General features: G+C 62.6%; 1 protein-coding gene across 11 annotated transcripts in view; it reads right to left on the bottom strand.

Annotated features, from left to right (window-relative positions):
- Positions 1-1,681: 1,681 nt before the first annotated feature.
- The window catches only part of CASZ1 (castor zinc finger 1), a 149,222-nt gene continuing 124,115 nt past the window's right edge, over positions 1,682-26,788 (bottom strand). For 6 of the 11 annotated variants that reach the window (XM_059691280.1, XM_059691283.1, XM_059691281.1 and 3 more), the window contains 16 exons: positions 25,096-25,930; positions 23,786-23,854; positions 22,270-22,360; positions 21,091-21,255; positions 19,943-20,115; positions 18,860-19,716; positions 16,440-16,575; positions 16,146-16,209; positions 14,763-14,917; positions 14,503-14,625; positions 13,301-13,639; positions 11,587-11,785; positions 10,465-10,636; positions 8,260-8,411; positions 7,985-8,126; positions 1,682-5,175 (listed from right to left, as the gene is read on the bottom strand). In XM_059691280.1, the coding sequence (XP_059547263.1) occupies positions 4,073-5,175; positions 7,985-8,126; positions 8,260-8,411; positions 10,465-10,636; positions 11,587-11,785; positions 13,301-13,639; positions 14,503-14,625; positions 14,763-14,917; positions 16,146-16,209; positions 16,440-16,575; positions 18,860-19,716; positions 19,943-20,115; positions 21,091-21,255; positions 22,270-22,360; positions 23,786-23,854; positions 25,096-25,930 (4,775 nt within the window). In that variant the 3' untranslated portion in view covers positions 1,682-4,072. Of the gene's footprint in view, positions 5,176-7,032; positions 7,155-7,984; positions 8,127-8,259; positions 8,412-10,464; positions 10,637-11,586; positions 11,786-12,722; positions 13,640-14,502; positions 14,626-14,762; positions 14,918-16,145; positions 16,210-16,439; positions 16,576-18,859; positions 19,717-19,942; positions 20,116-21,090; positions 21,256-22,269; positions 22,361-23,785; positions 23,855-25,095; positions 25,931-26,788 lie in introns of those variants that run through there. The other 5 variants (XM_059691278.1, XM_059691279.1, XM_059691282.1 and 2 more) reach the window with 4 other exon arrangements.

Raw genomic sequence — 26,788 nt, 5'->3', positions numbered from 1 at the left:
ACAGGCTCTGGGCACCAGCTCCTGGTGGGTGTGGTGGGCACTTCTGGTCTGGGGCAGTGCCTGGGAGCACAGTGGGCAGGCCCTTGTCCCCTGAGACTTCTCTGAGGGGTGCCTGGGACCCAGTGCCCCTTCCCTGGGCTTGGCACAGGGCCCTGCCTTGTCCTGAGTCTCGTTTGGAAGCTGGCCCTGCCTGTCCACTGTGTCGGGGTTTCCTGAGGTCCACCCGGGGCCCAGAAGGCCTGGGGCAACTGAGGAGGGGGCAATTTGGGGGCATCTACCCTGAGCGCAGCTGAAGTTGGAGCCCCTGGGAGCTGCTCCCCCAAAGGCTTTGTGGGCCCCACCCCACTGCCCCCCATAGCAGCGCCCAGAGGGAGCCCTGTGGCCGCCCCACCCACCCAGCAGCGGAGGGCCAGGCTTGGCTCCTTGCCTTGCCTCGGGCCCCACGGGAAGGCTGCTTGGCCCACCAGGGCCCATGAAGCTCCAATAATGGTTTTAATTTGTTGAACTTGTGTTTTATCCCATAAATTAGTCACTGTTTTATTTAACAGAATCGAGATATCCACAAACAATAGGCGAGTTCCAACTTGAACATTTTAATAAGACAGAAAAAAGTATATATTTTCACGTCTGTTACAAACATATTTATGTAAATAGCCCGTGGGCTGCGCTCCAGAGGGAGAAAGGGAAGGGCCTGGGAGCTGGGCGGCGGGAAGGAGCTTCTGCGGTGGGGATGGCGCTGAGCTGGGTGCTGGGTGCTGGGCACGCAGGGGCCCGGGGGCACGGGAGAGGCAGCCTGGTCCGAGGCGCCCCGCCAGGGGAGGACCGCGGCGGACTTCCCAGCCCTGTCCCCTCCTCAGGACAGCGGTGTGGTCCCTGCAGGAGTGGCACCCAGTGAGCTGTCCTCAGAGTGGAAGAAGGCGATGGGGGCCCTGGGAGGTCTGGCCCCCTGGAAGGAGGTCGGCTCAGGGCAAAGCTGGCGAGGCCGTGCAGAGGATGAGGCTTCATGACGGGTCACCGTTCAGGAGTGTCAGGGTCAGCGAGGCGGGAGGCCTGCACTCTGGGCCAGGCCCCAGGGGAGTGCTCCCACTACCCGGGCTCCTGGGGGAGCCCCAGCCATGGTGCCACCAGGGCCTGGGGCGGGTGGCCACAGACCCGGGAGTTGGCCCCCTCTGGCTCTGCCCCCACGTGCTGCAGGCAGGAGCCGAGCCAGCATCCGGATCGGATCCGGGTACACGCCGTTCCCGGCCCAGGCAGGTCCCTGCAGGAAGGAGGAAGGAGCTGAGGGAGGAGGCAGATGGGTGACCCTGCCAAGCGCCTGCCCAGTATCCGTGGCTGACAGAGGAGAGGGCTGCCTGGGTTGGGGGCCTGGGGAGCTCGTGGAGCCCGTGGGGTCTTGGCCGGAAGGTGGCTCTTGAGTCTCCTGTGGGGCCTTCAGGCAGGGCTGAGGGAGGAGGCCATCCTTCAGACCGGCCAAGCCCAAGCCCCCACCATCTGCCCCAGCCCCCTGGGGAACTTGGCCTGATCCCAGGGGCGAAAGGTCCTCCCCCTTCTCTCCCAGGGTTGAAGGGTCACCGACACCCCCTCCTCCCTGCCCGGCACACGCAGCTCAGCGGGCTGTGCCACCCTGCACGGATGGGTCACCACCAGCTGCTTGGGGCTGATTTTAAAAATAAAAGATAACTTGATAGATTTTTTTTTCCAGTTTTTATTGAGTGAAAATGTCAAACCTTGCATCAGTCATGCAAAAAAAAAAATCAAATAAATAAAACACATATATTAAATTTCTAATAGCACTAAATTCAAGTGGAAAAATATTCAGTTCTTAATAACCAGGTGCCGAGGAGACCAGATTCAAGTAATCAGAGCACACGCTGTTCAGTTCGGTTCTCACGTTCTGCATTTTTTGTCTCAAAACCTCTCTATATATCTCTATATATCTATATATGTATATACATATAGATATATACACACATATGTGCATACATATTATTTATATTTATATATATACACATACATAGTTATAAAACATTAAAAAGAGCATTGGTGGATCAAGCATCGTTTTCCCCACAGAAAGAAAATAAAACAAAAATTACACATTAAAATTCAAAATGAGCTAGCAATGGCTTATAGTCCTAGTGTGCAATATGAAGGTTACAAAAGGCTAGACTTCGCACTGTCGGCGTCTTCTTTTTTCTTTTCTTTTTTTTGTTTTGTTTGTTTTTCTTTGATTTTGCTACATTGAAAAATGTTTTGTTTTTGTTTTTTTTTCTTTACAAAACTTCCTCCACAGACTCCCGGGTCTGTGGCCGGGCACAGTCTGGGCGAGCGCTCAGCAGCACGGGGTGCCCACAGAATTCAGGAGGCTCTGGTGGGGCTGTTCTAGAAACGCGATGTTTCCCGGTGAATCAGGCACACTCCGTCTGACCGTCCTCCCTCCCCGCTCCCTCTCCAGATCCGATGATCCTGGCTTCTGGCTGTGGGCAGGCCAGAGGACAAAACAGAAAAAAAGAGAGAAAGAGGACGCCACGGCTCCCCGTTGGGTGGGGCTCCCCTTGGAGACCTGAAGGGAGGTGGCTCTGGGTGACAGGCCTTCCCCCAGAATGGGCCTTGCTCTCTTCCTGTGGCCGGAGTCTCGGGGGCCACCGGAGACCAGCTGGGAGCCTAGAGTGGAGAGGAGGTGGACAGGAGTGCCCGGTCGTGGGTCCCTGTCGCCCTCATAGCCACTGGCCAGGCCGGTGCCCGTCAGGCCGGCTGCTCGGGGCCTGGTGAGATCATCTCCAGGAAGGAGGGATGTTTTGAAAAGGGAACCAAATCTGGGTGGGTAACACCAACAAAGAAGCATCCCAAACAAAATAATAAACTGGGAAAGAAAAAAAAAAAAGCCCTATAAAGCCACACACATAACCGATAGAGAAAAACTCAAATGTTAACTACAAACTTGTATCAATGGTAATAGTCCTTTTCTCTGGCCTCTAAAAAATTCAAGTGAAAAGTTGGAATCGCGTAGCTCCCCCGTCAGTGCTAGTGTGGAGACGGCCGCGGCCTTCGGCCTCGGGTACACGCCCGACAGCCCCAGGAGCCATTGCACTGTCTCCAACCTCAGGGCGGGCGGAGGTGGGGCTGCGCCCTCACCTCCCGCCTGCTTTTTTCTCTTTTTGTTCTATGTAGAATAATAACCTTGACAGGAAAAATACTGTACAACTTTCTTGCTTTTTTTTCCATTTTGAATATGAAAGCCCCAGTCGCATCTCTCCCGGCTGAGACCTGGCGGGCTCAGCACCTCTTCCTTTAGGAGGGAACACAGCCTTTCCCGGGGCTGGTGCGGGGCAGTCCCCAGGGAGGCCCAGGGCGCCCCTGCCGCCCCCAGCCCTCGGGAGCAGGTGCCGGGCCAGCCCTGCCGTGGGGACAGCGTGACCAGGGAGCTCCTAATTCCATGAGGTGTCCTCCCAGGCCCTGTACGGTCGCCCTGCTGACGCCTTCCGCCCCGCCCTCCCCCAGGGCACAGGGAGGGCCTGCCAGCTGCTACAGGTGCGGCTGCCTCTGGTGGTTACGGGTGGGGGTCCCAGTGACCCCCAGCACCCGACCCCGTCCTGAGCAATAAGGAATCCCACTGGCGTGGGCTTGGGGCCCGGGGAGGATCGCTGGGGGCAGCTGCCCGGGGTCTGCGCCCGCCTCGCCCTCGGGGACCCCTGCTCCCCTCTCCTACCCCGGACAAGAGCACCTAATTCCCTGAAGAAGACCCCCGACCTGCAGCCAGAAAGGGGCCCTCGCAGCCAGTCCTTCCCAACGCGGGGCTGCGCGGGCGGGCGGCGGGCGCGGGGCGCCCCGGAGCACCAGACAGGCCCCGCCTCTGCCCTGAGACGGACTCGGGGTCCGGAAGCACCGGCGGGGCGGCGAGGGGGGCGAGCCCGGAGCGCCCCGACGCCGGAACCACGACAAACATCTAGCTCTGTACAGAGGGAAGCTTGACGTATAAATACCATTTCTTACAAAATTAATAACAATAATAATAATAAACAAAGGGGTGAGCCCCCGAGGCAGGCGGGCGGCCGTCCCCCGCGGGGCCCGGCGGCTAGGGCGAGGCAGCGGCGGCGGGCGCTGCGGGCGCGGGGGGCGCTGGACCGCCCAGGCCCGCCCGCTCCGGGCTCCGTGCGCCCGGCCCCGCCTCGGGCAGCGACTCCTCCGAGTCGGTGCGCAGGTCCTCGTCGTCCTCGTCGTCGTCGTCATCGTCATCATCGTCCTCGTCCTCTTCGTCCTCGTCCTCGTCCTCCGCCTCCTCGTTCAGCTCCTCCTCGTCCTCCTCGTCCTCCGGGGACGACTCCCCAGCCGCGGGGCCGGGCGCGGGCGCGGGGGCGGGGCCGTCGCGGGCCGCGGGGCCGTCGGGCGGGCCGGGGTCGCCCGCGTCGCCCAGCTCCAGGCCCAGGCCGGCGGCCCTTTGCAGGAAGAGCAGGGAGCCCGCGGGCTCGGGGCCCAGCGACAGCGAGCTGTCCAGGCCTCCGGCCGGGCCGGGCGCGGGACCCTCGGGGCCCGGCTCGCCGCGCTCCTGCTTCTCGTGCTTGCGCTTGTGCGAGTCCATCTGCGACATGCCCACGACCGTGTGGCGGCAGCCGGGGTAGGTGCAGTGGAAGTGCGAGCACTTGAGCTTGTACTTGCAGTCGGGCACGGCGCAGTCCGCGCTCGAGCTGAACTGGCAGAAGCCGGCCGCGCTGATCACGTCCTGCTTGCCGTGGTGCTTGCGGTGCGCCGTGACCTTGGTGCTGTCGGTGCAGCGGAAGCGGCAGCGCAGGCAGTGGAAGTGCGTGCTGGTGCCCGAGAAGGGGCAGTCTGCGAAGTGGCAGCTGAGCGAGGCCTTGAAGCGCTTGAAGTCGTCCAGCACGAGGTTGTCCACGCGGTCGTGGTGCTGCGCGTGCTTGTACATGTGCGTGCGCCCGCAGAACTTGTAGCCGCAGTTCTCGCGCGTGCAGTGGTAGTGCGTGACCTTGAGCGAGAACTGGCAGGCCGCGTCCTTGCAGTCCTCGTAGAGGTCAAAGCGCCGGAAGCCCTCCAGCATCATGCCCTCGTCCAGCATCTTGCGAGAGGAGGCCGTCTTGCGCCGCTTCCCGAACGGGGACATGTCCTCGATGATCCAGAAGCGCTTCTTGGCCCCGGAGGCGGTCGGCATGGAGATGGTGTTCCCTGGGGAGGGGCGGGGGAGGTCAGTGCGCTGCGGGCACCATTCCCAGGATCCCACCCACGTAGGGGTCTGGCAGGGTGGCCAGAGGGCAGCATTAGGGACATTCCTTGTCTCCCGTGGCTGTGTAGGGGGGCCTCCCACTACCTCCGACCCCCCCAAAGCCCGGAGCCGGGTTTCCCCTTGCGTCATCATGTCTGCAGGGGGACCGCAGGCGTCTGCCCCGGCGCAGAGCGAGCGGCTCTGGGGATGTGGTGGCTGCTTCCTGGCCGGTTTGGGTGGGAAGTGAGGGCCGTCCTGGCGTTAATTGAAGCTGAAGGGGGAATCTAGGTCGGAGCGTAATTACTCAGGTTGGACGGGGGCCAGGACGCCATCACGCGTGGCCTCTAACGAGGGTCAGGCGCCCCTTCTCTGCTGCTAGCCAGTTTCCCTGCGGCCCACCGGTCTGCGTGTGGGACCGCCTACTCGCCAAAGGGATGCCAAGCGCCCTCGGGCTGTAAGTCCTTGCCCCGGAGAGCACCAGACAGAACCTCCTTGGTACCAGAAGGTTCTTTAGGTCTTGCTGGGGTTCTCTGCCCAGTGAGCTGGGAGAGGCAGTTCTGCTGATGACTGAACTGGAGCCAGCCTCAGGCGGTGGTGGATGGTGCCTATCTGTGCCCACCCCCCGGCCCCAACTGCCTCCCATTGCCAGGGCTGTCCAATCGACTGTGGTTGTGCCCCGTTTCTGGGGGGGCACAGCAACCCTCAGAGCTGCAGTGGGAGGGGAGACCAGCCCCTTGGCTGCACAGTCAGGGGAAGGGGCAGGAGACCTGTGCTCCCTGCCCCACACCCCAGAAACAACAGAGAAGCCCCCAGGCCTAGCCCACGGGGGGTGGGGGGAGGTGTGGACATCATCCAGGCTCTTCCCACATGGCTTGCCTGCCAGACCCCCCTGAACCTGCCTGGAATGCCAGCCTCCATGGCACCACCCTGCGGCACTGTCCATTCGGGACCCAGTGACCACCCTTAGCAGGTGAAGAGACACCAAGGATTGCAGTGAGGTGGGGGCCCTGGAAGGACAAGGGAGGGCCTGGGGCCTGGAGAGCCAGGTGGGTGAGGAGGGGCTACTTTGGGGGTGAGGTCACGGGCTCCATCTGGTTATGCCGGCAACAGAGCTTTTCACGGGCTGCATTCCACATGGGGAACCCCCTGCCCCGCTCTCAGCCGTACACTGGGGCTGGCACTCAGGTAGAATGTGAGGCGAGAATGAATGGAGAGCCGGCGACAACTCCATCAAGGGACAGAGGAGGGCAGGTCCCTCCGTGAGGAGCAGCAGGCACGGGGGGGGGGGGGGGGCGGGGGGGGCGGGCCAGGAGGCAGCTCTGCCATTGCGCACGGCGCGGGGCTTGGGCACAGATGCCCCCTCTTCCTGCTTGGCTCCACGGTTGAGGGTTCAGGCTGGTGGCGGGACGCTCAGAACCCCGAGCAGGTCCCAGGCTCCCGCAACCTTCCCAAGAACACCTTCTGCCTCCCTGTGCCAGGCGCCAGGCGAGCTCCCAGGCCCAGAAGGGCCAGGCTCCGGCCTAGGAAGCTGGGGGCGGGGCAGGCACAGCCTCTTGGGGCTCCGGCCAGTTGCGGAGATGGGGTGAATCCCAGGGGACCCTGGTGGCGACCTTGTGCCCTGCCCAGTCTGAGCAGCAGCTGAGAGGAGCGGGCCTCGGGTGAGAGACTCGGCTCTCTGGTCTCGAGGGCGCTGGGCTGTGAGGGGCAGGGGGTGTCCCTGTCCTGGGCCCAGAGGCCACAGAGAAAGGCTCGGTCCTGAGCCCCGGCCTCGAGGGTTGGCTGGGGCGACAGACACTAGTGAGAGGGCACGTGTGCGTTACCTGCAGCATCCTGAACTAGGGGGACGTCACTTTTTACTGGAGTTGGAGTGGCAGTGACAGGCGGGAAGCTGGGCTGGCTGCTGATGGGGTGGGCCAGGCCCCGGGTGGCTCCGAGAGTGGCACTGAGCAGAGAGTATGAGAGACAGGGTGGAGAGAAGAGGCAGGGGAGGGCGGGGAGGGGCGCCCGGAGCACGGCCGGGGGGAAGGACGGGGCCAGTGGGGGCTGCGGAGCCACGCGGGCAGCCTGGTCACCGGCGGAGGCAGCAGGAGGAGGAAGAGGAGGAGGAGGAGGAGCCGGGCAGCCTGGAGAGGGTGGAGAAAAGCAGAAAACAAAACAAAAACACACACACACACACAAACAAAAACAAAGAAGAAACAAACAAAAAAGAACCAAAATGAGAAACCCAATGGTAGAAGCAAGTATGATATGAAAATGTGTGGACAGGTGAGGAGCAGAGAGGTGCCACGGAGAAGAGAGGGAGGAGGTGGCGGAGACAGACTGGGAGCAAGGCAGTGCACGGGCTTGGCGAGGGCCTGGGGCCCGAGGACCGTGCTGGGGCCAGTGGCAGAAGGGCCAGAAGAGGTGCCAGGGCTGGGTGGGGCGGGCGCCTGCCTCGGCCCTGGGCACTCCGGCCCGCTCACTGGCTGGGCGCTAAGCTGCTCTATTCCGTGGCTCCAAGCCTGGGCCGCTCCTGGGAGCTGAGACCGAGGGCAGATGCTGGGGAGCGGGCAGGATGGCAGCCGGTGGCCTCAATGACCCACGTCCCAGACCCCTGCACGCTGGCCTGCCCTCCTTTGAGGCCACTTGACCATGAACCTCCTGTCCTAACATGGGCTCAGCGGTGCTGGCCTTGGGAGGAGGGGTCTGGCCGAGGCCGGGAGCTCCCAGGTCCCCTCTGCCCTTCGGGCCTGCCCCTCGCCCGCTGTCCGCTTGTCCCCGGTGGCCGCTCACCTGCAGCTGTGCTCTCGTTGCCCACGGGGGTGCTGGAGCAGCTCCGGTCCATGGTGGACGACTCGGAGGACACGGCGCCCGGGCTGCAGCCGGTGTAGTCCATGTACTCATCTGTCTCCGTGTCCATCAGGCTCGGGGGGCCCTGAAAGGAAGCGGGGGGCCCTGAGAAAGCTGGGCTGTGGGCAGGCTGTCCGTTCGGGCGGCGCGGCCCACCGCCGGGCAGCGGGAGCGGGACCCTGGGTGGACGAGGGGCGGCCTGCGGGCTGGACCCTCACCTGGGAGGCGGGCACGCGGTCGAAATTCTTCCCCAGCATCCTCCGCATGTGCTTGCGGGCGTGGGAGGTCATCTGGTGCTTGAGGAGGAAGGAGAACTGGCAGCCCTCGCGGATGCAGTGGAAGTGGCTGTTCACCTGGTTGTACTTGCAGCCTGTGGGCACAGCCCCCTCGGCGTGAGCCTCCCCGGCCAGCGCTCAGGGCACCTACTGCGTGTCAGGCCCTGTTCTGGGCACGGGGAAGTGTGGCCAACAAGGCAGATAGCATCTGGGGAAAGGGCACCATCCCCGGGGTGGCATTCCTATCAGGAGGGCCTGTACCCCACCCCACCTCCAGGAAATTAGGCCACTGGGCTGTCCAAAGCCGGGGCCTCCCCTCCAGCCTAGCGTAGAGGCACGTGACCCCCGTCCCCTACCCCAAATACTGAGAGGTTCGTGGGCTCCAGGGCAAGGGGCCCTAATGACCTGTCCACTAGATCAGCCTCCTCCCAGTGAGCCACCTGTGCCCTCGCCCCCGACGGGGAGCCCGCGTGCTGCCAGCCCCCAGACCTTGTTTAATGGCTGCAGCTGGCTGGCCCCCGCCCTGCCCCCTCCTACCTCTGCTTTGCTTTGGGCTGAGAACAAACAGAACAGGCGGGATTGAAACAGTATCAGCAAAGGGCAGGTGAAGGCCTGTCCGTTGCCATGGCACCTGAGCTGGCCAGGTGTCTTATATCATCCCCCAGCTTTGTTTGGCCCCAGCTACCACCCAAAACACCCCAAGTTGGGTAAATAACAGCAACTACAGAATCCCCTGACACCTGCAAACTGAGCCCAGGACCGGCCGAGGCCACCCCGTGTTGACATCTGTTGCCATGGTTACCAACCCTCTCCCCAGCCATGGGTTCTTTTTGAATTAATACGTGAAGGAAAGGTTTGTTCTCAGCCTTCCCCTATGGAAGGGCCAGTCAGCAGCAGGCAGCGGCCCCACCTATGGTCCCCCAAGTCCCTGCTGCCATGACCACCTGAGTCACAACAGGGCTCGCCCACAGAGCAGGTGTCTGCCCAGCCTGCTGGCTACCACCTGCCTCCAGGCTCCAGTCCCTTCTTGGGCAGATTCTTGCCCCACGGCTGCAGCCTGTGAACACCAGGCGCTGCCCTCCTGCCTGCTGGCCCTGGAGGCCCCTCCCCAAGGCACCCCCAGGGCAAACTCTGGGAAGCCCGGTTCCTGGTTCCGGGGCCAGGGGGCAGCTTCCCTGCTGGGGGTCCAATTCTCGGCAGCAGAGTTAACACGCAGGCACCTCCTGCAGAGCTTGGGGCCGTTTGTGGCCTCCTCTTCCCAGCCGCACGGCCACTTCCCTCTGGGTCACCCCAAGTCAGAGAAGCTCTGGGCTTAGCCCGCCGTGCACATGCTGTCCACAAGGTTCCTGGCCCTGAGCACAGTGCCGGCCACAGCAGATGACAAAAGCACTGTGGCTGCTGCTGCCTTCACACCCCCCCAGCCCTCCCAGCCCCCCCTCGCCCCAGGGCCTCCTGCAACAGCGTAGAGCCTGGAATGTGGCTGTTCCCAATGAACCTCTGCCGAATGAATGAACGAACCACTGAACAAACCACGGCACGTTAGACAAAACCCTCGCAGCTGAAGCCATGGACAAAGATGCCAGGACAGGAACCTCGGGAGCTCCCCACACTCACTGGGAAGCCCTCTTGAAAGGCAAAGAGCCCGGCCGGTGTGGCTCAGTGGTTAAGCGTCGACTTATGAACCAGGAGGTCACGGTTCGATTCCCGGTCAGGGCACATGCCCAGGTTATGGGCTTGATCCCCAGTAGGGAGCGTGCAGGAGGCAGCCGATCAATGATTCTCATCATTGATGTTTCTATCTCTCTCACCCTCTCCCTTCCTCTGTGGAATCAATAAAAAAATTTTTAAAAAAGAGAGAAAAGAAAGAGAAAGAGAACCAAGTCCAGGCCTGGACACCTGATGAGGGCCAGGCGCTTCCCCAGGTGGGCCTGTGCTCCAAGTCACCGCACCCCCTTCCCATGGGCTCCTGGGTTTGACGGTTTTCCCAGTTTGATGATGCCTGGCTTGTGATGTCTGTGACATTTTTAAACAAAATATGGAGCCTGATGTGCGGGGGCAGGAGGTAGGTGCCAAGAGAAGGGCCCCGGGGGCCAGGGCCCCAGCCCCGCCGCCTGCTGCACGACCCCGCCCCGGCCCGGCCGTCGGTACCTAGCCGGCCGCACTCCTCGCGCTTGGTGAAGTACTTGAACCCGTTGGCTGCCCGCCGCTCAGCTTTCTCGTGCTTCTTTATGTGCCACGGCAGCTTGGTGGTGATGTTGGTCACGAAGTAGCAGCCGGTCCGGAGGCAGTGGTAGTGGCCGCGCATCCGGAACTCGCAGTGCTGCAGGGAGGGAGAGGGGGGTCGGGCCGGGTGGGCAAACTCGGTGAGTCCCACCTGCCCAGGCCGGTGGGCGGCGGCAGGCCCCTGGCCTTCGTGTCCTTCCGTGCTCAGAATCCGAAAACACAATCGGGTAAGGACCTTTCACTCGCTAAAAGACAGTCCGCCCCTTTTTGCCATTTGACTAAAACAGTGACGGCGAACCTTTTGAGCTCGGCGTGCCAGCATTTTGAAAAACCCTAACTTAACTCTGGTGCTGTGTCACATATAGAAGTTTTTGGATATTTGCAACCCTAGTAAAACAAAGATTTATATTTTTGATATTTATTTTATATATTTAAATGCCATTTAACAAAGAAAAATCAACCAAAAAAATGAGTTCGCGTGTCAGAGGTGTCATAGGTTCGCCATCACTGGACTAAAACATCCTACCTGGTATTGAGGGCATCCTTCTCTAGACCCACACCCAGAGCAGACATCACTCATCTATCCTGGCACTCTTCTCTGTATGCCCAGACCGAGGCAGACATCACTAATTTATCCTCGCACTTCCCCGTACCCAGATCTAGGTCCGGATTCCTCCAGCAGTTCACCATGAATCTGACCTGCCCTTCCCGTCTGGGCACGGACAGCCACTCTCTTTATGTGTCCAAGGCGCCTCTTTTAAATCTAGGCCTTTGGGGAAAGGGAGCCTCGCTAGTTCCGGGAGGCGGAATGATGCCACGTCCCCGTGGCTGCCCAGGATATAGTCACCCCTGAGGCTTAGGATGAAATGACAGACTTCACCAACCAGCACCAATCCGAACCCCTGCCCAGGGCCGCCAGGGCCCAGGGGCAGACAGTGTCCTTTCCAGAACTGGCGTGAGGATCAGCCTCTGCCAGGAGGGGTTGTCCTGGGGCCAGACCCTCCCCACAACCTCCCTGCCCCGCCCGCCTCCCCCTCCACTGCTGACCTGGTTGGGACAGAGACACTGCAGGGAGTAGTAAGCGAACTGGTCTCGCACGTTCACCAGGTTGTTGTTGGGGTTGATGTGGTCCAGGCAGTGGGACTCGGCCTTGCCGGAGGTCTTGCAGACGTACTTGCAGTTCCCAAAGAGACAGTGGAAGTGGAACTTGTTGGCATACTTGCAGTCCGTCGCCAGGCAAGGATCGCTGGAACGAAACCACAGCCCAGAAGGTCATTGGCATTCCCGGTGCCCGCCCCGCTGGTGTCCTGCCATTTGCCCATGTTGGGGTTCTGCTCCCCAGTCCCTGGTGGTGCAATCAAGAGGAATGGCCCCTGGGCTGCCCTCCTGCTCAACAGGATGACTCAGTCTGTGGAGACTACAGATCCCAGCATGCATTCTTGCCTTCTTTTTGGAGCTCTGAAGGTGCATAAGGGATCACAGTGTGCAGGCTGCCCAGAGCATTGCATGCTGGGACTTGTAGTTTCCACGGCCACACCTCAGGATTACAGATAAGGATGTCTGCAATGACTTCTTGGATATGAAAATGAGGGATGGTGCTGCCAGCCCTGGCGGGATGCCAGTGAGGCCTGGCTGTCATGGCACAGGCAAGGCCCTGGATGTGGCTGACTGGCAGGGTGCAGATGGGCGGGTAGCCCTACCAGGAAGTGTGGCTACCACGGGGCCTTGGCCAGTGGGAGTGGGCACCTGAGGTCAGGTCCTGCTGAGGGTCATACTTGCTAGGACTCCCAGGTCAGCTGAGGGCTTGGGGCACCCATCTGCTCACAGAACCTAGGCCAGCCGAGTGACGGGGATGGCAGGGGCGGGAGGAATGCCGGGTGGAACCCCCGTAGCTGGCCTGCCCTGGGAGTGGCAGCCCCCGCCCCAGAGCTGGGGGTCCCGGGCTGCAGACAGGCGTGGAGGGTGCTGCACTCCGGCCTTCTGCCCTGGCTGCAACTCGGCTGCCCCCACATCGACCCGGTGGGAACTCTGACCAAGTCTGGAAAACTTGGGGGGCTGCCACTGTGGGGAGGTGAGTGGGGGAAGGGAAGCCGGGGAGGGACGGAGACGAGTGCAGGTCCCCTCCAGGCTGTGGGCCCAGCCCCGGTGCTCAGAGAGGGAGGACAGCTGCCACTCAGGCGGTGTATGTTCACATCCAATTTATTACTTTTATTGAGAACAGGAAGCCGCACACATCATGATACAGAGTCACCGTTCTCGCCGCGAGTAGCCACCACCGTCCAGTGAGGAGGTCCCGTCCCCCCCTGGAGCTCAGACCCTGTGCCGGTGGCCGTGGGCCTGGGGCGGGGCCCACCCCTCACCCCCCGGGACCGAGGCCTTCGCTTGCCCTGCCAAGGCTCAGCCAGCCGCGAGCCGCCGAGGAGCCCACAGGTGGCCCGGAGGGAGGGCAGCCTTCCCCGCGGGCAGGCCCGCCACTCCGGCCCCCTGCGTCGGTCCTTGCAGGGTCACCACTGGCCTCTGGAACAGCGGCCACCACCACCACCATCTCCCCCACCCTGGCCACCTGCTCTGGGCACAGGAAGTGGGTCAGAGCAGCACATCTTTGGCTAGAAGGACATTGCCTGATGACCGGGTCCCAGAGAGGCCGGGGACGGCCAGGGCTAGCTGCAGGCCGGGCGGCAGCGCCCTCGGCGGTCCTCGCCAGCACCTACTCCCGAGACACGCGGGGGACACAGGACTCCCGGGTCATCGAGGGACTCACTTCTCCTGGAACTGGAGGAATCCGGGTTTGACCTGGGGCTGGGCGTTTTCTAGAGAAGTCGTTGCCAAGGGCGAAGTGGGCAGGTGAGGCACTGACGTTGGAATCTGAGGCATCTGGGGTATGGTGGAAGCCAGCTGCTTCCAGGCGAGCAGGGTGGGGGCGGAGGGCACCGCGGCCAGGCTGGGAGTGGGTCCCTCCAGAGAGGACACCGTGGCCGTGGTGACGGGCGGCGCCGGCGGGGATGAGGGGGCCAAGGAAGGTTTGGTCTCAGCAGCCGAGGTCGGGAAGGAGGCCTCCGCGTTGCCTTTCGCGGCTCCTCCCTCCGTCCGGAAGTGGAAACTGCAAGAGGCAGAATGGGGGTCTCAGGTGTGCAGTGGGGGGCCCCCCCTGGGCAGGTCCGCCCTCCCCTGCTGGGCGGACCTGGGAGTGGCAGGCCTGCCTGTCTCAGAAGCCCAGAGTCACAGTGTCCCCATGTCACTCCCAGTGCCAGCCGCCGCCAGCAGGGAGGGGCTGAGTGGGAGCTGTGCCCTCCAGTCCTGAACTCTGGCTTCTGGCTCAGTCCTAGCACACCTTCCTGCTGTGACCTCTGTCCCTACTCCTCCCCACACGGAGGGGGCTGGTGGACAGCAAGCCCTGGCCTCATGAAGCCCATCCTTCCAGAACCTGCTCCGAAATTTAAAGGTGGGTCTTGGTATTTAGTCGCCTCTTCTGCAGACTAGCAGCTGGGGCTGCGTAGCAGTGAGCCTGATCCGGCACAGGGAGCAGGGACGAGCTGTTTGAAATGACTGTAAGTTCTGGGTTCAATTACAATAGGCGCCGGGCTTGCCGCTTTTCAGCTCAATGGGTTTCACAAATTAACTTCTTTATTTTTAGGTCAAAGAGAATCGACAAATGCAATGTTTGGGCTTGGAAAGGCCTTCTCCGGGGGTCCCTGCCCGGTCAGAGCTGGATCTCTGCAGCTGGCTCTGCAGGCAGCGCCTGGGGTGGGGCTGGGGCTGCCCTGGGCCTGGTGAGCTGGGAGGACAGGCTGGGCTGAGCCTGGGAAGCATGGGGAAGCCTGCATCTGAGAAGAAGCCAGCCCAGCGTCTGGGGTCTGGTGGGAAATGGACATGGGTCCTCCAGCCCCACGGGGCCCCGAGCCGAGCGTGGATAAATACGTGGGGCTGGGTTTAAACGGGCCCCTTGCTGGGACCCCAACTCACTTGGCATGCTTGATGGCCCCGTCCAGGGTGCTGAAAAGCGCGCCGCACTCCTCCACCACGCAGTGGAAGTGGGCCTTGTGAAGGAAGTCACACTGGGCGTCGCAGAAGTCCTTGGTACCGAACCTGGCCAGGGGAGCCGGCTGGTTAGAGGAGACCCTGGCGCTCCCGTGAGGCCGGGTGTGCCGTGTGGCTGGGCGCCGGCCACCAGGACAGGTGGCCTGGCCTCTCCCTCCCCCTGGCTCTCCCCGCTGGCCCCTCACCTGCGAAGGTACAACTTCCAGGGCTCTGGCAGCTTCTCCTGAACCAGCGCCTTCGCGGCCTTGCCCAGGAAGGGCAAGGCCTCCACATTAGGACTCCCCTCTGCTTCCGTCTTGATGTTCAACAGGCTGCCGAGGTTGGGGTTGCCCTGAGACATCTGTGGGGAGGACAGGGGCCATGCTTGGGGCTGGGGGGGCCTCGGGACACAGACCCACTGCCCTGGGAGTGGCAGTAGCTCTGGACCCCTTGGGACTCTCACACCGACCAGAGCCGGCAGTGCTGTGAAGAGCTCTCTCTGAATGGACGCTGCCCGGCCCGGCCCTCGGAGAGGCCAGGGCTCCCGCACACACCCCGTGCTGCTGGGCCCCGGGCGGGCACACGCTCCAGCCCAGCTTTCCCCAGACTCCGCGGCTCCCTCGCTATTTTCCTGCCAGGTTTTCAAAAGAAGTGCAAGAGGAGGAGGGGTGGGGGACCCCTACGAATTTCTTGAGAACAAGAGAAGGCACACAAAGGAGGAGCAGTGAGGAGGGAGGGGGCTCCCGGGGTCAGATGGAGACAGCTGGATGCTGCTGGGCGAGGAGGGGGAGGGCGCGCGTGTGCACACGCAAAGGCTTGCCGCTTGCCGGAGGCTCCGACAGGAAGGGACGAGGGGGTGCAGGGGGCAGTGACCCAAGGAGGAAAGAGAAGAGCCCAGAGCCACCAGGAGAGGGAGGGAAGGAAGAGGCACCAGGTGCTGGGCAGGGGGCAGAGGGCAGAGGGCAGAGGAAAGCGGGAGGCTCCTTCCCGGCCAAGGGCCCAGCCAGGGCTCCCGCCCGTGAGGTCTGGCCCAGGCCCGGCTCCCTCCTCAGCAGTCACTTGTGAACAGTAACCAAATTAATCTTGCTGTAGTCAAATTTATCACGTGAAGGGGGAGAATGTATTTGAGATGATGTATAATTTACAAAGACCCTGCATTATTTAAAATAAATATTCCGAGCGACCTCTGCGAAGGCGTCCGAGACCATCACTCAGCCCGAAAAGTGGGGCCCCCCGCCCCCACCCTTTCTTAAACAAACAAAACAAATATATAAAATAAATAAATGAAATGAATAACGAACAGCGGGGGAAGTTGGAGGGCTCCGGAAGAGCTTTAGGAGCCCTCCATCTGAAGGGGAGAAAGGGGTGTTGGAGGCTGGGATATATTTCTTCAGCCAGTTCATTAAATTAATTTGTAAGCAGTGGCTCTGAAATTATATCCGATGAAAAATGGCCTCAAAATTTAAATGGTACAAACTCATCTTATTAGAGGCAAAACATTAAAAAACAAACACATCCCCCCCACCCCCCAGCGCGGCTTTAATTTCTCCGGGCGGGGGGACGGGAGGCGTGTGATGGATGGTTCTTACCTTATTCATAAGCGAGGATAAAAGAGATGAATTTGCCGGGACTGCGTGGCCATTTGATTCATTACTGGAACACACAAACCAAGGGGCTTTAGCTCAGACGGACGTGGGACTGAGCCCGGAGCCTCGCCCCTCCCAGCCCAGCCCGGCCCGGCCCTGGGGCTCCGGCCAGCGGCTGCACCTGCCAGGCGGGAGCGGACCCCCCACCAGGAGGGCTGGGCCCCTGTGCCCAGTGGGGTCTGGCTCCCCGAGCCTCCTGCAGGGGAGCAGAGCAGGGAGGCCCCGGCCTCGCCTCACCTGGGGTCCTTCACAGTCAGGTCTACACTGCGGTCCTGGGAGGCCTCGTGGGAACCTGGGGCACCAGCGTTCTCACCAGGCTCCTGCGTCACCGGGGCCGGGGGGAACCTGGCGGGGGAGGCCTGCTGCCCATTTCCTACAGGGGAGGGGAGGGAAGACGGTGTTAGAGGGGCTGAGGGCTGCCTGTGGGCGCCCGCTGCAACCCCCCGGAGGGCGGGCAGCGTGCCGGGTGGGCTGGGGCCCCCGGGAGCCCTGGCTGCCGGTCAGCGGTTCTCCCCGCTGACGTGATCGCCGGCGACGCGTACCCCCGTGTGGCAATTCTTCAAGTGATAATTATTGCAAAATTATGTCAAAGTTGTCCAGGCTCAGGGCCTCCCGGATGAGCAGGGCGGGGGGCTGGGGAGGGGGCCGGGCCGGGCGTGGGGGCCCTTCATTTTCTCCACCGACTGTCACAGCCAATTTGTGGGGCTGCCGCTTAGGCTTTTATTAAAGACTCCGTTAACGCTGAGGGGAAGTGGCAGGTCTAGACTGGGAGCGGCGCCCCCTCCGCGGGTCCCCTTCCCACTGTTGCCGGGGCGACGGCCCTGCCTTGCACTGAGCATGCCTAGGAGGGGCATCTGCCGGGTCAGGGCGATGGGAGCTGACAGCCAATCAGGGCGGTTCAAACTATGTGACCTCGCCCGTCAAGCTGTCCAGGACGGAGATGAGGCTGGGCGGCCCCGGTCGGTGGGAGCCGCGGGGTGTGGACGTGGCCGGGCGGGCAGAGGATTCGGGAGGCCACGCCGAGAAGGGGCACAAGAAGCCGCTGACAGGCACATGTCCGCGGAGCCGTTCTCCATCATCCCCCAGTGACTGAAATATTAATCTGCCCCCGGGCACTGCAGCTGACAGAGAGCTGCTTCAGACAGCAAGTGGCATTTTATTAAAAAGTAAGGAAAGCGAGCCTCTCCTCTTGGCCTGACCTTTCTTTTGGGGAAAGGAGATTTTTCTATTGAAACGGAAGCACTTGACAGTCTGGCCGCTGAGCCAGTGTGGCCTTGCAGGAGGGGGGCCAGAGGGGCGTGGCCCCAGGCAGTCCCGCCATGTCCCTCCCGGGAATGTCAGGTGAGTCACTCCAAGCAGCCGGCTGACAGGAGCGCCCGTCGGGGACGAGATAGTTTTCAGAACTCAGGGTGTCCACATTCCGGCAGCTCTCCAGTCACTTGCCCAAGGTCCCCAGGGAAAGAGGGCCCGCCCCCTGTCAAGCACTGGCGGCCTCGGGGGGCCTGGGGGGGGGGCGGTTCTGGGCCACAGGGACCCTCAGTCATGGCCGATCGCAAGACAGTCTCGCGGGGAAGTGGGTGCGCGGGCTCAGGAGCCGGACTGCTGGGGTCCGAGGCTCAGCTTCGCCGCCTCCTAGCTGTGCCCGGGCACAGACCAGCCCACACCTCCGTCAGCCCCACAAGCGGGGCTTCTGCCTCTCTTCTTCCCTGCCACGTGCCTGGCACCGCTCGGCGCCCAGGCCTCAGCCAGCACCAGGGGTTGTCGAATGAATGAATGAATGAATGAATGAGTGAATGAATGAGTGAATGAAGTGAGCCACGCCCCAGACCTGAGCCAACTCTTCTCAGGGATTTGACTAATGCTAATCGCCCGGAAGTGGGAAAAGGAGAGGCGTGAGGGACACAGAAAAACCAAAAAATTCCAGAGGAGAGAAGCAGAAACAATTATAAAAGAGCAGGAAACGTGAGCAAGGGGAGGCCCCCCTCCTGGTGGGCCAGCGGGGGGGTTTGGGGGGGAGGACAGATGTGACCGGCTCCCCGGCCCCCACGAGGGAGCCAATGGTGAGGCTGAAATGAAAGGAATGCCCAGTCCCTGGGCTGCACCGGCCACTCCAAGCCCAGCCCTCAGCAGCCGCCTGTGCGGGGCTGCGTGCGGACAGCGCGGGCCAGGGCGTTCCCTGGTGGAGAAAGTTCTACTGGGCGGGCCGGACTGAGCAGAGCTGGGAAGGGCCTCCGCAGCCTCGGGGGCCGTCCGGGCATGAGTCTCCCCACGTGTTCCTGAAGTGCAGCCACCCCACGGGGCTGGACTCCTGTCCCCGCCACGCCACCTGGAGGGAACTGGGACTCGGGGCCTGCTCCTGGCTGGCGGGAGAAGACCAGGGCGGGGGGCAGCCAGGCACCCCCACTTCACAGATGAGGAGTCAGAAGCAAGAGCTGCCTAGGGTGGGCCGTTCAGAATGAGGGGCCCCAAGTAGGAAAGAAACAGGATGGAGGCAGAGACGAGGCAAAGAGGGGGGCTCGAGGGGCAGGGGACTTGGGTGTAGGGAGCAGGAAGATGCCTCTGCCAGACACCCCCCCACTCTGCTCTGCCACCCGAGGCCAGGGAGCTCCTGGGGCCTGCAAGGTGCTTGCTTCCTGGGCAGGGCCCAGCCTGCTCACCTGGATCAAAGGTGGCAGAGGGCTTGAGGGCGGCCGCGGCCAGCCTGGCCATCATGGGCGAGATGAGGCCCTTGCTCGCAGAGATCCTCTCCATGATGGAGGCGGGGGGCACCGAGACAGAGGCGGCGGTGGCGGTGGCGGGGGCTGAGTCACCAGCTCCTGAGGCGCCCAGAGTGGCTGTGTCAGGTGTTGCCGCGGCTGCTGCCCCGGACGACATGGCACCCATGAGGCCGGGGGTGCCCACAGGCAGGGAGGCGCTGCCCCTGCCAGGGAGGATGGGGAAGTAGGAGGCAGCGGTGGGCAGGCCCGAGTTGGAGAGGGCCAGGGCCAGGGGGATGGAGCCGGGCAGGCCCTGGGACAGCAGCCCGGAGATCTTGCTGTTGGGAGGCTTGGTGGCCCCGGGCACGGCCTCGGCGGTGGCGGTGGCGGCGGCGGCGGTGGCCAGGGAGGCGGAGGACTGCTGGCTGGTGGGGGAGGCGCTCAGGCTGGAGTTCTTGCTGCTCAGGGCAGAGAAGTCCACCAGGTCGTCATTGCTGGACTCCTCCTGCTCGGTGTCCTTGGCGCCCAGCAGCGAGGGCGGCAGCCCCAGCACGCCCGAGGAGCGGATGTGCCGGCGCTCGTGCTTGCGCTTGTGCGAGGTCATCTGGCTGGTGGAGGTGAAGGTGAAGCCGCAGCCGGCGCGGATGCAGTGGAAGTGGTTGGTGGCCTTGCTGTACACGCAGCCCTCGTACTTGCACTCCTCGTACTTGTAGAACTTCTTGAAGCCATCCTTGGCGTAGGCGTCGTCCTTGATGTGGTAGCTCTTGTGCTTCTCGATGTCACACTTGTTCTTGAAGGTGAATGTGCAGCCGGGGCGCCTGGATGGGACATCGGGAGCCTGTCACGGGGCCACGTGGGGCCGGGAGGAGGCCCCGCCCTGCTCCCACCAGCGGGACATCCAGGCCGGGCCTCTGAGCCGCCCTCTCTGCTGTTCCTGCTCCTGTGAGGACGCAGGGCCCCGAGCCGCCCCTGGGGCCTGGTTTCCAGCCCTCCGTCCCTCCCCGAGGCCGGCGAGCCCCCCTGGCCAGCCTCCCGGGTGGGTACCTGCAGTGGAAGTGTGTGGTCTTCTGCCCGTAGAACTGGCAGTCGGCCGTGCCGCAGTCCTCGGTGGCCCGGAAGCGCTGGAAGCCGTCGTTGATGAGCTGCGTGTTCTTCTTGTGGAAGTTCTCGTGCGTCATCACGTCCGACGTGCTCGTGTACACCTTGTTACAGCCAACCTGCAGGGGTCGGGTGGCTGTCAGGGGAACCCGGGCCAGGCGCCCGGGGCAAGGCCAGAGCGGCTGTTCTGATGGGTGCAGCCGGAGCCTGGGGGCCTGGGCCGCTGGCCTCCCTGCTCAGGGCACTTCTGCGCCTGTACACGCCCAGCTGGGGGCCCGAGGGTAACTCAGGGAGCACACAGAGAACCCCTCACGACCCGGCAGGCCTAGGGCCTGGCCCTGCCTGTGCTGAGGGCCGGGTTGCCCTCTGGGACCCAGGACATCCCGGGCAGAGGCCTGGGAGCCCCTTCCCGCGGGGGATGGGTTTGGAGTTCCAATCTGTGGCTCCACCTCTAAAGCCCCCAGGGGTGGGCAGGCCGGACCCGGGGGCCTGGCGGTCACCTTTAGCCCAGGGACGCGCTCAGCGGCAGGTTCCTGGCACAGGGCCCTCCCCTCCCACCCCAGCTGGGCCAAGGCAGGCAACGTTGCCATATCGAGTAAAAACCAGTGGAATCTGAACACCAGCGAAGGCTGGGCCGTGCCAGTGTCTGCACCATCTCAGAGCCCAGAGAGCGAGCCCCCCTCCCCCGGGCCCAGGTTGTCTCACGGAGGCCATAACAACCCCCGACAAATACCGGGGGAGGCACGGCGGCTGCTATTTGCAACCCAAAGTCGCTCCCCTGGACCTGACACCTTGAAAAAGCCCAGACTCTGCGTGGCATTAAAACAAAGAATTAAACAAAAACCTCCTCAGGAATCATTTGCAATGCCGCTCTTGGTGTTAAAGCCTGAAAAATGTCGGTCTGTATAAACAGCTCGCTGAATTTCACCCACACCAAGTATGGCCATGGGGAAGGCCCCGCCCTGGCCCACCAGCCGCTGCCTGAGCCTGAGCCCCCACGACTCGCCACTTGCCCCCCGTCTCCCTGTCCTGGGACCTGGGACCTGGGATGGGAGGAAGGGAGGCTCCCTGTCGGGGGTGGGGGCGGGGGGCACCTGCATGCAGTGGTAGTGGGTGCTCTTCCCGTTGAGGTGGCAGCCGTGGTAGTAGACGCTGCAGTCGTCCAGCGGGCTGAAGCGCATGAAGCCGTGCTGCAGGGAGTTGTCGCGCTTCTTGTGCATGTTGTAGTGCCGGATCACGTCCTGCTTGCTCGTGAACCTCTGCCGGGAGAGGGCGGGTTGGCGGGAGCCTGGCCTGCCCGCCAGAGGCCAAGGGCGCCAGGCCAGCGGCTGGCCCCAGGCCCCTCAGGCCTCCCTGTGAATAACCCTGCGTGGGGTCCGGGCAGCCCAGACTGCCCCAAGGCCGGCACACGGGGCCCTGGAGGGAACAATTCCAAGGTTCCAAAACCACAGACTCTGCCCTGACCTCCCCTCAGGCTCCCGACAGCCATGCCCAGGAGCAGAGAGGATGAACTGGACCAAGCCTCTAAGGCAGGGGCTCGGAGGGACACATTTTGCCCAGAGCCACCGAGGGGCTATGCCGGGCTGGGCTCCCTGGCGAGGCAAAGGGGGCAGCATCTAGGCCAGTGATGGCGAACCTTTTGAGCTCGGCGTGTCAGCATTTTGAAAAACCCTAACTTCACTCTGGGGCCGTGTCACATAGAGAAATTTTTTTTATATTTGCAACCATAGTAGAACGAAGACTTATACTTTTGATATTTATGTTATATATTTAAATGCCATTTAACAAAGAAAAATCAACCAAAACAATGAGTTCGCGTGTCAGAGGTGACACCATCACTGCCCTAGGCAGACTGCCCTTACTCCCATCACTTTCACCAGCTCTGCACTCACCAGCGGGTGACTTTGAATAGAAGTGACAATGGACCTGAGCCTCAGTGTTATCATCTGTAAAATGGGGCAGTAATGCCAACCTGATAATTCCCTGGGAAGATCGATTAGGTAAGGTGCTTGGGCTCTTTAGCACAGTCCTTGGTGCAAGGCAGACGCCGTGAATGGGCATTTGAATGATTAGCACCAGGTTGCAGATGGCTCCAGATCCTACCAGATGCCTGTGGGCAGGGGTCTGGGTGCATGGACAGGCCAGTGGTTTTCTGGCCTCTCTGCCTCCCTGAGTTAAGTCCGGGCAGCCTGGGCAGAACTGAGCTCCCATCCCACTTCGGAGAGCTCCCGTGGCGGTCGGCACAGGAGCAGGCGGTGCCCGAGGGGCCTTACCTGGTAGTTGCACTCGGGGTCCAGGCAGTGGTAGTGCTCGCGGTACTGGTAGGCGCAGTGGATGTGGCCGCAGTGCTGGCTGCCCGAGAACCTGCAGGGGAGGGGTCGGCTCAGACCTCTCCGGGGCCAGGCCCGGGGGACTGGGCCTAAGCAGCCAGGAGGAGTCTATGCCTGTGCCGCAGAGAAGTGCTGGGCCCTGTGTGGGCATGTGGAGGGCAGAGGTGGTCCGCAGGGGTGGAGGGGTGGAAGCCTGAGGAGGCCAGGACAAGCGATTGAGCCCATCAGGAAGCCTAGAGCCATCTGCCCTGGGAGTCCCTCTGCCCTGGGAGTGAGTGCCAGGGAAGGCACCAGGCCCGGCACCAAAGTGGAGAGGAAGGAGCTGGGGCAGCCAGAAGTCAGAGCAGAGACGGAGCAGAGACCCGGATGGGATGGGATGGGGAAGGCAGGAGCCCCCAACTGCCTCTTGTGCAGGTGCCACCGACCGCCCAGCACTGGGCCAGGTGCTGGGACCCCGCTGAGCCGGGCCAGGGCTCGATTGCCGAGAGATGCTAGACGGTTCTTTCCTGGGCTTTCCTGACACTTGAAACGGCAGAGCTATGAATTTTTAACGCACAGCATCTGTTTGGTTTCCCGAGGCGGGGAGCTCTCTCTCCAGCCGACTCTGAAGCCAGGAGCCCCAGCTGCCTGGCCACTGCCCTCCTCCCTGGAACCCCAGGCCGTCTCCAGGCCGCGATGCTGCCGGGCGTGGCTCTCCCAGCCCCGGGGACGGCCGCCCTGGGGAGAACGTGCCATGACAACTGGGGAGGAGGTGGCAGGCTCAGCCCGCCTGCCCGGCCGGGGCGGCGAGAGACGGCGGGAGAGTGAGAGGAGGCCCCCTTGTCAGGGGGAGAACCACTTGCAAATAAATATTTCAGCTGAAGCTGCCAAAAGGGCCATCTGCTGAGGCGCTAATAATAATGATAATAATAATAATAATAAAGAGAGCAGAGCAAAGCTGGAAAGACAGAGAGGGACGGGAAGAACCTGGAAGATCAGCAGAAAGGCAGCTGCCGGGCACGACCCTGCCATGTGCTGCCCCGTCAGGCGCTGGCAGCCAGGGCCCCGATTTGGGGAGTCTGTTGAGGGGAAGGTTACCAGCCAGTCCTGCTGCCTCAAGGATGTAAAGGGGCAGGTCTGGAGTCAGGGGGTGAGGGCCAAGGCCTGGCCCGGGGAGTGCATTCTGGCCAGTCCCAGGGGCCCACACCCACCCAGGACCCCGTGTGAGCTGTGGAGGGGCTCTACACTCACCTGTGGCCAGGCCCTGCCCTTGCGCCCCTTCAGGTACCCCGTCCAGCCTGGGGTACAAGCTGTGGCCCGGGTCCCACCCCGGGGGCAGGGCCTCTGAGATGGGGCAGGAGTGTATGGGGATGGGGAGGCACCTTGGCACTCAGGGTCGTACGGACATAGGGTCCCAGCCCCCAGGCATTCCTGGTGCCCCCCACCTGCTCTCGGGGCAGTCTCCTCCCCAGGGTCCTACCTGGCAATATATTTCTGGTAAATGTTTACATCTTCGGTGACAGCTGGCTTATCTGTGGGCAATCCGTTCCTGGTGAGAGACACAGGGCACAGCCGATTAGCGGACAGGGGGTGGCCTCATGCCCCAGGAGCATCCGGGAGGCAGCTCCCTGCCCTGGGGCCTGGCCCTTCGCTCCCTCGCTCGGTGGTCGAGGCCCTCAGGGTGGGACTGAGCGAGTCCCATGGCAAACATCTGGCTTAGATTCAATGAGCTCAGACCCAGCCAGGCGTCCGGAGCGGCAGGGCTGGGGGGCTCCGCCTCGGGCACGGGCCTGGCCTCGTCTAGCCGGCAGGAGCCTCGGAAGTTGGGCCTGAATCCCCTCACACCCCGGGAGTCAGGAAGCTGCTGGCTGAGGAGGGGTGCCAGGTACCCCAGGGACGTCCCCAGGGGAAGGGGCAAGACGGGCCCCAGAGGGCAGGCGGCTCCCCAGATCCGCTCCCAGGTATGGCCCCATCTCGGGGGAGAGGGTCTCATTCAGCCCCACCATCCGTGACCGGTCATCTTACCATTGGCTGGGGCAACGGTTTCAACCTTTTTCATCTCAGGGCACACGCAAACTACTTACTAAAACTCTGCAGCACACCCCAAAATACACTTGTTGCCGATCTGACACAATAAACTAGGTATCGCTTTGATTCATTTCACACCACAACTATTGTGTTGGCCGTTGTCATTTTTTTATTTGACAAACTCAGGGAAAAGAGGTCAGTGCTATTGCATGTTTTTAAAAATTCTTGGGGCGCAGCAGCTGAAAACCACTGGCCCGGGGGTTAGGGCTGAGTGTGCCCCCTCCCTCCCCAGCCTCCTGCCTTCTCTTGCTGCCTTCCCTGTGGCCCAGGCTCTGGACCCAGGAGCCACGGCCACCAGCTTGGACTCCAGAACCGCCACCCCCCCCGCCCCGCCCCCCGGACTTCCCTCAGGCTGTATTTGGGCCTGGGGGTGGCAGGAGGGAAAGCCAGTTACAGGCAAACAGGGTGGCAGGAGCCTGTGGTATGTGTGTCAGCAGGAAGCACATGCACAGAAGTGCCCAGTGTGAGGTCTGTGTGTACAGCAAGACGTGTAGTGCGTGGGCCTCTGAACTGGGCATGAGGGCTCACGCGGGCAGAGGGACACGCGTGAATGTGTGTGCGAGCACACACGTGTGAGCAGCAGCACATGCGTGAGAATCCTAGAGTGCATGAGTGCATAGCAGATGTGTGTGTCCACAGGCATGCGCTTCAAAGTCAGGGCCGCGGCCCGGGGGCAGGCAGCGGGGGAGGGGCGTGCCTTACTTGACGGTGGAGACGGTCCCCGTGGTGATGGAGTCTGTTTTGGAGAAGGTCGACTTCAGGTACTCGGGCGTGTTGAAGGGCAGGGTGGCAGATGGCTCGGGGCCCGGCCCCGCGGCGCTGGGAGCACTGGGCGCGCTGGCGAGGGGGGCAGGGGCCAGGCTGGGAGCGGGGGGCACCTTGGCGGGGCCCGGCTTCTGGATGGCCCGGACGTCGTACTTGGAGGGGCGCCCCACCTTGCCCGTCTTGAAGGCGATGGCGCCGCCCATGTCGGGGCTGCCCTCCCCGGGCTTGAAGAGGTGCAGGTACTTGACGTTCTCCAGGTCGTACTTGGACGGCTTCTTGTAGGTGCTCCCGTTCTGGGGCCGCAGGTGCTCGCCCGTCTTCAGTTTCTGGATGAAGAAGTCGTACTTGGAGGCCCGGGTCACCAGGCCCTGCATGGGGACGGTGCTGTGGGAGGGCAGCGGCAGGATGGTGGCCTTGGTCTCCAGGTGCGCCGTGTGGCCGGGCAGCCGCAGGCCGGGCAGGGGGCCCAGGGCGTCCTTGCCGGCGCGCTCCTCGGCCTTGGTGCCGTGGGCCGGCCAGGAGAGCTGCTCGCCCGCCTTGAGCTTCCGGATGTACTCCTCGTACTTGGAGAAGCGCGCCCGCTTGCTGAGGGCGTCCTCCCCGGCGGGCAGCGCGGAGGAGGTGGCCACCTCGGGGGCGGCGCCTGCGTGCGGCTTCTCGAAGCTGATCTTCCTGGCCAGCTCGTCCCTCGTGTTCTGGTCGTCGTAGCCGAACATGCCCAGGAACTCGGTCATGGTGGAGGCCGCGTAGTCCCGCAGCGACGAGGCCTCCCCTACGGCAGAGAGCACGGGTCACTTCTGGGAGGGAGCCGGGGAGCAGGGGGCGGGAGCCCCCCCAAGGGTGGGCGCCCCCACCCGCAGAGGGAGGGGGCCGGTGTGGGGAGGGGCGGAGCGGGACATGATCTATGGACATTTGGCTCACTTGTTAGGTTTTACGACTCTTAAATTAATTTGTTTAAAAAAAAAAGTAATTAATACTGGGGTAAAATAAAACGAGTTCATCAATGCCAGGAAAATCAATTTCCTAAATGTTCTGGCCGATGGCTTTTCAGTACATTAAACAAAGTTTCATAAATGTCTCCGCTCTCGCCTTGGCCTAACATGAAGACGAAGCCATTTTACTGGAAGTAAGGCAGAGCCCAGCCTGCCTCAGGGGTGGGGGGACAGGGCCGGCCAGGTGGGACATGGGCCGGCGGCTGAGGGAGCCTCCGTGGCTGGGGTGGGGGTGCGCCTGGCTGAGCCTGCCCGAGGACCCTCCCCGAGCCCCACAAGTGGACACACGGGACCTCACCCTGGGAGGGCCTGGCCTGGGGGCCCCGCCCAGAGCCCCCGATTCCTAATGATCCCGACACAGCGCTGAGGGCAGAGAGCCTTGGGGCGCGCGCTTGACTTGTGCACAAGCTCGTGCACAAGGAGGCCACCCGTGGAGTCGGGGCCAGAGAGGCAGCAGGCCCAGGTGTGGCCCATCTCTGCCCCACCCGAGTCCACGCCAGGGACACGGAGACCCCGGGCAACCCCCCACAGGGAGCCACGTGCACACACGCTCGCCATCGAGCTCACGCCCCGGCCCCCTTCCCGACGTACAGACACACGTACACAAACCACGCAAATGCACGCCCGGCTCCCTGAGA

The sequence above is a fragment of the Myotis daubentonii genome, chromosome 3 (genome assembly GCF_963259705.1).
Source record: "Myotis daubentonii chromosome 3, mMyoDau2.1, whole genome shotgun sequence".
NCBI lineage: Eukaryota > Metazoa > Chordata > Mammalia > Chiroptera > Vespertilionidae > Myotis > Myotis daubentonii.
The sequence above is the reverse complement of the archived record's forward strand: the minus strand, read 5'-3'. Positions and strand labels throughout refer to the sequence as shown.